This window comes from Ictalurus punctatus, chromosome 26 (genome assembly GCF_001660625.3).
Source record: "Ictalurus punctatus breed USDA103 chromosome 26, Coco_2.0, whole genome shotgun sequence".
Lineage (NCBI taxonomy): Eukaryota > Metazoa > Chordata > Actinopteri > Siluriformes > Ictaluridae > Ictalurus > Ictalurus punctatus.
In genome coordinates, this window is record NC_030441.2 from 13,798,537 (window position 1) to 13,810,017 (window position 11,481).

General features: G+C 38.1%; 1 protein-coding gene across 1 annotated transcript; it reads left to right on the forward strand.

Annotated features, from left to right (window-relative positions):
- Positions 1-3,898: 3,898 nt before the first annotated feature.
- LOC108258491 (aurora kinase A) lies at positions 3,899-7,094 on the forward strand. Its single transcript, XM_017457165.3, has 7 exons — positions 3,899-4,024; positions 4,402-5,427; positions 5,521-5,615; positions 5,868-5,918; positions 6,149-6,521; positions 6,615-6,791; positions 7,000-7,094. The coding sequence occupies exons 1-7, from the start codon at positions 4,000-4,002 to the stop codon at positions 7,086-7,088; spliced, it is 1,836 nt and encodes a 611-aa protein (XP_017312654.2). The 5' UTR covers positions 3,899-3,999; the 3' UTR covers positions 7,089-7,094.
- Positions 7,095-11,481: the final 4,387 nt, after the last annotated feature.

Consider the following 11,481-nt stretch of genomic DNA (forward strand, 5'->3'; position numbering starts at 1 on the left):
TTTTATTTAAAAAAAAAAATCAGAAGGTACATGAAAACAACAACACGTTCAATAAATTTATATTGAGCTCAAATATACAGGGACTTTGTATATTTAAATTTAAACATATTTTTTTTCAAACACAAATATAGTATAGAGAGAATGGAAAAATATCTAATGCGTGCATGTGTGCAGGTATGTAATTATATATTTGTTTGTTTGTTTTAAGAAATATATCATCCACTATGGCCCAGCACAAAAGTTTTTGAACATTTGGACTTTTTAACTGGACGACTGCAGATGGTGAAGTAGGCAGCTTCAACACCAACACCCTCACCCTGAACACTGGAGCTCCCCAAGGTTGTGTTTTAAGCATTCTTTTGAACTCTATATACACACACTGCTGTGTAGCCACACACAAATACAACACCATTGTGAAGTTTGTGGATGACACTCGGGTTGTATACCTGATCACCTTTATATATACAGGGTTCCAAGCATGCCTCTTCATAAAAGATATAATCAAATATTTACAAAAATGTAAGGGGTGTACTCACTTTTGTGAGACACTACATTTGTTCATTTTGTGGGACTGTTGACGATTTTAATTCAATTATTTAATTCAATTATCTATTTCTGTGTTGCAGGTGCCTCTGAAATTCATGCTCAAAGGAAGGAATAAAACAACTTTTCACTCTTGTTAATGAATTTACTTTACTTTTGTGATTTTCCAGATAATAAACACTTTCTTGACCAAAAACATATGAAGGGTGAAAGTGACAAAGAAAAAAAAAATTGCTAAACATAGATTTGCTAGAAATGCATGTGAAGTAAAAATGGAGCTAATTAAAAGGCAAGCGTATTACAATTAATGGGATAACCAGCCATTGTATTTTATACATTTTTTAAAGCCAATTTTTTTTTTCTTTCTTTCTTTTTCGATTAATTGATTAATGTGATGGGGTGGGGCAAACTTTCAGTGCCTTTTTTGTGTTTATTTAAAATAAAATCCACAAACTGAGTATTACAAATATAAATTCACACTAAAACGTTACACAACTGTTTGTCCAAAACAGAAAAGAACCCAACACACACACACACACACACACAAACACACACACACACACAGGAATATATATGATTAATTTACGACTGTAGTTTAATTCAGTGCTTTTTGCGAATCCCATAAAAAATATTGCATAAATACTTATATTATATAAATATAAACTAACTAAATAAGATAAATATGTATATAAAGATAGATAGATAGATAGATAGATAGATAGATAGATAGATAGATAGATAGATAGATAGCATTATTTTTTATGGATGCAAAAAAAAGCACAGAATAAAACTACAGTCCTAAATTAATAATAAAAACTCCCTTTCACTGCACCTTGTGGTTTCTGTTACTCGCTGCCTTTAAACATATTATTTTACTTTTGATCATAATGTTTTAATTAGACATAACAAATCTTACTCGCGCTACACTCTGTCTCCACGTCTGCATCGCGCGCGAGGAGCAACGCTGCCTCGTTAATAACACGTCACTTCCGTTATAATAAACAACAGAAGTTACACTACAAGCGCGCAAATACACCATATGATGACAATAAACTTAAATGAAATTAAACCTTTCAAGCAACCCGCGACCGCATCACTGTCATGCTTCCGTGCTCCACAAACTCCGCGTTATAAAGTTTATAAACATTTTCGGCGGTGTTTAATATAAAATGAACCCCTGCACGTTCTTCCTCGGTCACGTGACGATTTCGCCTCAGTCTGATGAGGACTGACGTCATGTTGGGAATAAAAGGTAACGCTGACAGAAACAGTAAACTGAAGAAAGTCATGTCGGTGACTGAGGCTAAAGCTAGCGGTGTCGCATCACGTGTGTGTCGACTAGGAAGTGGCTTAAACTTCCGGTTAGTAAAAAAAAACGCTAGTGTTCCATTTGAGATGAAATTACCGTTCTAAAATTCACACACTAGATGGTAGAGTAGTCCATAGTGTAACTGTGTCGTACGTCATCTGGGAAAAAACTTTAGGATTTACTCTCCGAAGCGTGTTTTCTGAACAGAAGTAACATAATGAGTAAACATAGACAAACTAATCGATAATGACATTCGTTGACAACAATTTTCATAATCTATTATTATCGATTTTATCAATTAGTTGTTGTAGCTCTAGTTTGAAGGACAACTTTGGCAGAACGTGAAATAACTTTTTTTTTAAAGAGAAAATAAAAATTGGCCATTTACATTCATTCATTTAGCAGATGCTATGATTTTTAATCCAACTAATCGATTAATCGAAGAAATAATCGACCAATTAATCAATTATCAGAATAGTCGTTTGTTGCAGCCCTACTAAATACTATTTGATTATTTCATTTTGCTCGGAATGTGCAATATTTTTTACTTGAATTCACATTCTTAATCTGTTTGCACATGTATGTACTGTTCTTCAAAGTTCTTCCCCAGTGTATTATTTTACACTGTCGCTGTTGCAATAAACAAAAAGAAATCAAAATATGTATAAAAATTATATATTTTCTGTGAAATACTCTAATAAAAGAAACAGTTAATTTGTGCTGTATGCACTTGTTTAAGTCCCTCTCTCTCTCTCTCTCTCTCTCTCTCTCTCTCTCTCTCTCTCTCTCTCTCTCTCTCTCTCTCTCGCTCTGTGTGTGTGTGTGTGTGTGTGTGTGTGTGTGTGTGTGAGAGAGAGAGAGAGAGATTTGTATAATACTTTCAAATACTTTGCTCTCAATAACATTTATTATCATGTCTGTAGTCATGTCACAGCAGACATCAGAAACATTATCATTAAGTAAAAAAATACATTACTGAAAAGATCTTATGAAATTAGGAAAATTCATGGAATATCAGGATAAAATAACAATGCACATGTTCAAACAGACCATAAGGGTTAAAATGATTGTGAGGTTACATTGGCATCAAAACTAGCATTTTGAGCCAGAGGAGGAACAAGAATTGACCTCAGTAAAGTTCATATTTATGTAAAGATTGTATATAATAATCGCTCAGTATTTGAAATTCAAAAGAAGAACAATTTAATACATTAAAATAAGAGGAAAAAAGTCCTATAATTTTTTTTATTTCTGATGTAGTGATTCCCAGACAGAGGATTTTTGTTGCTTTCTTTGTTGTAACACACCTGATTACATTGATCATCTGCATCAGAGCAAGAAAAACACTGACCATGTGCAGAACCTGCAACACGAGTAGAGAGACAGAGACACCTGCAACACATAGTACAGAATGGCGTATCAATATTACCTCCTCTGTGTTTTATTATTCTTTTATTATATAATATTGTGGTGTTTACCTCACAGTAAATGAACTTATTTAATATGTAACGTTATGTAAGATTACAGTAAATACACTTTGTAACAACATGCAGGAAATTGGCACATGTAAAAACTGTTTGAGGAGAACAAGAATCATATATCTTAGTTAATGTGAATTTGTTATGGATGTATAATTTGTAAGCCTGTTTGTTTTTAGTTTAAAACTTGCATTTAATCATAGTTATTGATAGATTTTGGCTGGTGATATAATCTATAATGCAAAAACGATTGCCTTTTTTCTTTTAAAAAGTCACACACACACTGCTAAGGTCTGAGGCTAAATCTTCATATGATTGTTGTTATATTGTCTGTAAAGAGTATTTATTATTCTTGATATTCACAGTCTTTGGAGTAACTGCATCTCATTTCACTGCACTTTGTACTTGTGACAAACCCTGAAACATGAAAAAAAATGGTTAAAACACCATGCAGTGAGATGAAGTGAGACACTGCTTGGGAACCTAAGGACGGTTCTTCTGCAACAGAAAAGAATGTTTATGGAATAGAACATCATGATGTCACAGAGACATTCCGTGGTTGCTAGTCAACTCATTCTAATCAGTTACAGGCAAAAGAACGCACGCTGTGAACGACACTTCTTTTACAAACGTATTTCACAACACTGATTTCTGCTAAAACTGGAAGTGATGGGTAGCAATTGTTTAGTATCCGGTGAGTTAACTAAATTTTTACAGAATTTATTGCTGTGTGAACAAAAAACCCTTTAATTATTCGTATAAATGTTCAGACTGGGGACATGTCCTCATAACCTTCTGAGAGTGCAATAAGTAAAAAAAAAATAGTTTCTATAATAGCTCAAGAAAGATATATCATTAAATATCATTAGAAATATCACTTAAGCCATGATATACATCCTGAATTTATGAATAAATAAGTGAATATAAATGGAGGCTAATTTCTCACTCCTTGAGTCTTACTCCTTTTTTTTTAGGTGATCTTAATCATATAAACAAAAGTGTACCAGTTCCAAAATCACTATATATTGTCATAGCCAGCCCTAGTAATTTCTAAAATATTTTCTTAAACAGGCCCACACTTTGCTAGAATGGAAAGCCAGCAGAATCCTCTGAAGAGGATGGATCTTGCTTCAGAACAACCTGAGCTCCAGTCCAAGGAGAAGCCGGTTAAAAAGAGGAGAAGAACGACAGAAGAGAAGGATGTGAAGACTGAAAAGACAGAGACCTGTGTAGAGGCACCCTGCCCTGTCAATAGAAGAGTAAGCAAGGTGAATCCTTTGAAGAAGAAAAGGATGGATCTTGCTCCTGAACAACTTGAACTCCAGCCCAAGGAGAAGCCGGTTAAAAAGAGGAGAAGAATGACAGAAGAGAAGGATGTGAAGACTGAAAAGACAGAGACCTGTGTAGAGGCACCCTGCCCTGTCAATAGAAGAGTAAGCAAGGTGAATCCTTTGAAGAAGAAAAGGATGGATCTTGCTCCTGAACAACTTGAACTCCAGCCCAAGGAGAAGCCAGTTAAAAAGAGGAGAAGAATGACAGAAGAGAAGGATGTGAAGACTGAAAAGACAGAGACCTGTGTAGAGGCACCCTGCCCTGTCAATAGAAGAGTAAGCAAGGTGAATCCTTTGAAGAGGAAAAGGATGGATCTTGCTCTTGAACAACCTGAACTCCAGCCCAAGGAGAAGCCAGTTAAAAAGAGGAGAAGAATGACAGAAGAGAAGGATGTGAAGACTGAAAAGACAGAGACCTGTGTAGAGGCACCCTGCCCTGTCAATAGAAGAGTAAGCAAGGTGAATCCTTTGAAGAGGAAAAAGATGGATTTTGCTCCTGAACAACCTGAGCTCCAGCCCAAGGAGAAGCCAGTTAAAAATAGGAGAAGAGAGACAAAAGAGAAGGATGTGAAGACTGAAAGGACAGCGACCTGTGTAGAGGCATCCTGCTCTATCAATAGAAGAGTAAGCAAGGTGAATCCTTTGAAGAGGAAAAGGATGGATGCTCCTCCTGAAGGACCCGAGCCCCAGCCTAAGGAGCAGAAAAGGGCTGAAAAGATGAGGAGAACAGAGACAGAAGAGAACAATGTGAAGACGAAAAAGAGAGGTGCGTGTCAGAAACATTTTATATAACATTCTGGGCTCATAATAACTGTTACCTGAAAATGAGCTACGCTGTTTGTGTGTTTCTTTTCAACAGCAAACATTTTCAGTCGCTACACTCTGGGAAAGCGGCTTGGAGAAGGAGCGTTCGCTTTCGTGTATGCAGGTGTTCGAAAATCAGATAGAAAAAAGGTGAATATCAGCACATATACAGTTAACTGGCACTGCTGAACACAATACAAGACTTGTAGATCATTACATATTACTGAGGCAAAAGCAAAGACATGTTTTCTGAATGAATTTCTGGGAATTAAATCAAGTCCTACTTTAATATCCGAGTTTAAATAGGCAGAAGTTGGTTAGCGCCATTAGTGAGTTACACTTGGAAACGGTACCAAAGTTAGATGAGAGCAGTGAAGCTAATGATCTATTTCTGTGTTGCAGGTGGCCCTGAAATTCATTTACAGGTCTAGAGTTGACCCATACATCACCCTTGTAAGTGAACTTACATTAAATTTGTGACTTTCCAGATCAAAATCACTTTCTAAACCAAACCATATGAAGGGTGAAAGTGACAGAACTCGTTAATCACAGTTTTAATCTTCAAATCATCCTTGGATGGCTGTTGTGACTTATTTATTTCACCTGCATTTTGAGTAGCATGATTTTGACTTCACATGCATTTCTGTCCATTCTAATACTAACCATGTCCACTCTGTTTTTAGCCTGGCGACACACGCAGACTCCCTCTTGAGGTGGCACTAATGGAGCTCGTCTGCAAGCCGCCTCACTGTCCATTTGTGATAGAGCTGCTGGAATGGTTTGAGACGCCCGCATTCTTCCTCCTGGTTCTGGAGCGGCCCGACCCCTGCGTTGATCTCCTTGACTACTGTAAAGATCTGAACATGTCAGAATGTACGGCTCGAACGATCATGCAGCAAATACTTTTCGCTGCACTTCACTGCCGTGGCCGGGGTGTGATCCATCGAGACATCACAGAATCAAACATTCTCCTGAACCCTCAGACGCTTGATGTGAAGCTGATTGATTTCGGCTGTGGTGATCTGCTTAAGGACACCCGCTTCACGGAATTTTCAGGTAACTGCGCCTCAGTAGATTTGATGGGAATTCCGTGGTTTGATGGATCATTTTTTGATCTTACTGATGATACTCTTTCTCTGTGTCATTCAGGCACCCGGCCTTTGTATCCACCTGAATGGATCACTGAAGCAGAGTACGAGGCGGAACCTGCCACCGTCTGGGCTCTTGGCATACTTCTGTACCAACTGCTATGTAAAGCAAAGCCTTTTTCAGGAGACCATGAGATTGTTTATGGCCACCTGGACTTCCCTGATGATCTGTCTGAAGGTGAGAAAATGCAGCTGCTTTACATTCAAACCTGTACACAAAGCCGAAAAACTTCCATAGCAAAATAGCTAGGATTATAATTATTTTTATAATAATTAACTTAAAAATATATATTAAAAAATGAACTGACAGAAAATATAAATATTACAAGAAATTTTAGAAGGCTACCAATTTTCATTTTTAACTAATTACATTCCTGCACACACAGCTTCCTGCAGTCTGATAAAGTGGTGCCTGCAACGTGACCCTAAAAGACGACCAACCCTTGAGCAGATCCTTGCACATCACTGGTTCTGAGGCCAGGTTAGTGAGGAACAACAGAATAAACCTAAATAAAGTGAGCTGAGTAAGTGTAAAATAATGATGTCCAGTGCACGTTTATTGTACTACACCAGTACTGAGATCTGCAATAACAGATTGCTATGCTAATAATATTAAATGCAAGTAATAAAAGAAAAAATGGTAAAATTTGATGCAGTATAAGTTATATTTCTGATATTTAACTGAAGACATCTCTGACATTTTTTTCTACGTCAGAAAAAACACCCAGAGTCACCAGGGGCAGCCAGAATCTCCTCACAGTGGGAAAGACAACAGCAGTACAACCGGAACTAAGGTTCTGCTACTGTAAGCCATATAAAATGATGTTCTCTAGGAAGTCTATGCACACAAACAGTTATAGTTATGTTATATTTATGATATTTGGTTTGGTGGGTGTGGGGTCACAAATGTAATGTAACTGTTTTTAGTTCTCTGTGTAGTAAAGGGCCAAATATTTATATGCTTTATACATTATTTATATATACAATGCAAGACCTTTTGCATTGTAAGAGAAAGAGATGGACAGAAATTGCAAATGCTCTTCAACAGCCTGGTGAGCAAAATATGTTGATTACAGTAGGAGCTAACGTAGGGTGTACAGTACACTTTTCAATGTTCCGTTTTTGTACTTTTTGGGCTTAAAGCAGCCTACACGTCAGGATACCTGCTCAATACTTGCTTAATATATGCATAGCAACTGACAACAATGCATTGTCTTTCTTGGATTTCTCCTTGAAGACATTAAGACCAAGGCAGTATCCCTGTGAAGGCAGGTTTCTCGATTGATGAAACCAAATCCTTGTGGGAGTGGCAGCAAATCCTTTATGCCTAGGTGTAACTGGTTGTAGTCTGCATTGTGTTTTATTTTATCCAAAAAAAAAATAAATTTGTCGGACAGCAACTGGGTCGACTCTTCATTTATTCTCTGATAACACAAATAAACAGCCTCTTTGAGTGAATCACCCTTATACTGTGCTCTCTCCCCTTCAATTACAATGTGAAAGGGGGCAAGAATTCACCCAAGTAACAAATTAAAATAATATAAAACAAAAACCATACCTGATAGCACAAATAAGCAGCCTCTTTGAGTGAATCACCCTTACACTATGCTCTATAAAATAAACATGATGTGCGATGGTCACCATGTGCTCTCATTTCCACATTTTAAAACAAAATACAAAAAAAAATTACTCAAAAGGGAGGGTAAAACAACAAACATAATCACACAGGTAAGTAAAATAACATTATACACACAAATTAAAATGAGTATATATGTATATAAATGATGATTTAAATAAAGATGAAACAAGATTATCGAGAACTTGATCAAATTAAACCTACCTCTCCCATTCAATTGCAATGCGAAAGGGAAGAGGAAATCACACAGACCAATGACATCATGACAATTAAAATGGAAAATACACAGGTAAACAGCTACATTAGGTATACATTTCCTTTTATGTAATTCTACACATTAGATGTATGGAATACTTTCCATACCTTTACATTGGCAAAGGTGGCTCCTCCGGGTTGTGGATTTCATCAAAGCCTATATTGTTCACCATCCATCAGTGACGTGCAGTCAGGGGAGGTGTCATCATGAAATGTAAAAAACAAATAATGATAAATATATATATATATATATAAATATTTGTCCACTGATCTGTGATAGAAATGTAATTATTGTATGATACCAATCATTCCAATGATTTTTATAGTCAATATCACTGAATTTGTGTATTTTCCTGTTCTAATACGGGGGAAAGATGCGAAGGGAGGCAGCGACGAGCTGAGCCTCCTCTCGGATTGCGCAATCCCTCACAAACTGGGTTGAGCTGCTCATTTTTTTTGCTCAACTTGAGCATATGCAATCGATCTCTCTGTATGTCACCAGTGTAATGTTTGTACACACTTTTATTATATGTCCTCACATTCCATAGTCTAAGTCATGTATTTCACGTATGTGTATAACATATTAGTCTTGCTGATCTGACATAACGCCGCAGTGAAAAAGCAGGAGAGGCAGCCAGTACCTCTGCCTCACTGAAGGGGGCGTGTGTGAGCATACGGGCTTGTTCTGCTATTGTTCTTCTTCACGTATTACAGACAAATGACATTGTGGGTAATATGCTAACTAAAAAGTCAAGTAGAGAAAGTCAAGTGCTTGCATCAGTCTGTTTGTTTATATTTTTTGCCCTGACTGTAAAAATGGAAGATTATATATATAATCTAAAACATTTCTCAAAACTGGACTTTCAATCAAAACTGGAAGTGATAAATAATGGAAGACCGATGCCGGAGCTAAAAGATTTGCTTCAAACGACGGGACAGAAGATAATACGTTCTTTTCAAATGGAGTGGTACATCCGAAAACACTGGCTGTGTGGTTGTGCTACGAGAAACCGCCTTTTCTGCGTTCCCTGACTTTTGTTCTTAACGAGTGACAATGTCTGGACTACGATGGGATTTTGTGACTTGAAAAATATACCAATAAGCCTCAGGAGACATGAAAGTTCAACTACTCAAATACCGAACAGCGGAGACTAAACATTAGCGTCCACAATGCTAAGGTAAAGGAAAACCGAGAGATTTTAAAAGTCCTCATTAATGCAACTTGCGTCCTAGCCAAACAGCAATTAGCATTTCCTGCTAACGATGAGAGCACAACCTCTTCTAATCGTGGCAGCTATGTAGAACTATTACATGCTTTTGCTGAGAAAGATGATAGGTTAGCCTATCTTTTAGACATTTAGAAACATTCACTGTGTTTTTTCTGGCTTATCAAACAGAATTCAGAACGATTTAATTGAAGCAATAAGTGATGTGATTAGAAATGATATAAAAAAGGAGATTAATGCAGCCCTATGTGTTGCTGTAGAAGTAGACGAGACAACGGATGTCACAAACAAAGCCCAGATCTGTCATTTTGCATTATGTGGAGTGAAGTGAGGTGGCCTGTGAAGTGAGGGAGGCGTTTTTGGGATTTGATGATGTGAGTAATGCCGCACGAGTGGCAGCCTGTTGCAGCAGCTCTGCTCTTTTTTGGCTGAGTTTAGTATATTTCCCTTGTTTTTTGTGCTTTCTTCGTGTTTCTTTCTACACTAATCCTCGGCGTTGCGTTTGCAGATATGGATACGCGATTGTGGAGGTTAGCAATATTTATTTTTCTGTTTGTTGGACTGTACCGCTCCGCACTGGGAGACCCATTTGGCCACGACTCTATTGTTTACACTAGGGAGCAGCTGTTAGCACTGAGCAACACTAGGATACTCCCTACAGAAAGACCGGTGATCCCTGAGGAAATTAGGAGAAGGAAAAGGGGAAGCAGAGCTGGACTTAAATGCCGGGAGAGAAAAAAAACGGTACAAACCGTTCATTCCGTCCGTTATTATGGGGAATGTGAGATCTCTCTTCAATAAGATGGAAGAGCTAACAGCGCTAACCAGGCTGCAGAGAGAGTACCGGAAGTGTAGCATCATGTGCTTCAAGGAGACGTGGTTGAACGATCTCAGTACAGATTTACTGGTTACACTGGACGGATTTCAACTTGTGAGAGCGGACAGGAAAGCAAAGGAGAGCAGCAAGAGGAAGTGTGGGGGAATAGTAATGTTTGTGAATGAGAGATGGTGTAACCCTGGGCATATCAGGGTTAAAGAGCAGTGGTGCACTAAGGATATTAAGTTGCTAGCGGTTAGCATGCGGCCATATTACCGCACATCATCGCAATAACTGTCTACACCCCCCCCCCCCCTCAGCTGATGCTACAGCGGTATGTGAGCTACTTCACACTGTTGTGTCACAGCATCAGAAATCGCACCCACAGTCCCTCCTTCTCATCTCCGGGGACTTTAATCATGCTTCCCTGTCCTCAACTCTCCCCACCTTCACACAGTATGTTAAATGCCACACTAGGGGCAATAAAACATTGGATCTGCTGTATGCAAACACAAAAGATGCATAGAGTTCTTCACCCCTTCCCCCGCTTGGCCGCTCAGATCACAACCTTGTCCATCTGCCGTCTGTCTACATACCTTTTGGTGAATAAACAACCTCCAATCACAAAGTATGTGAGAAAATGGTCTGAGGAAACCAGTGAGGCATTAAGAGACTGTTTTGAGTCTAGAGACTGGGAAATGCTCTGTAGTTCTCACGGAGAGGACATTGACAGTTTCACTCACTGTGTAATTTACTACATTAAACTACAAGTACAGTAAACTACATTAATTTCTGTGTGGAGAACACCGTGCCTAAGAAGAAGGTTTGGTGTTTTTCCAACAACAAACCCTGGGTGACTCCAGAGCTCAAAGCTCTGTTAAAGGAAAAAAAGAGACTGTTCGGATTGTGGGACAAAGATGAGCTGAGGAGGGTT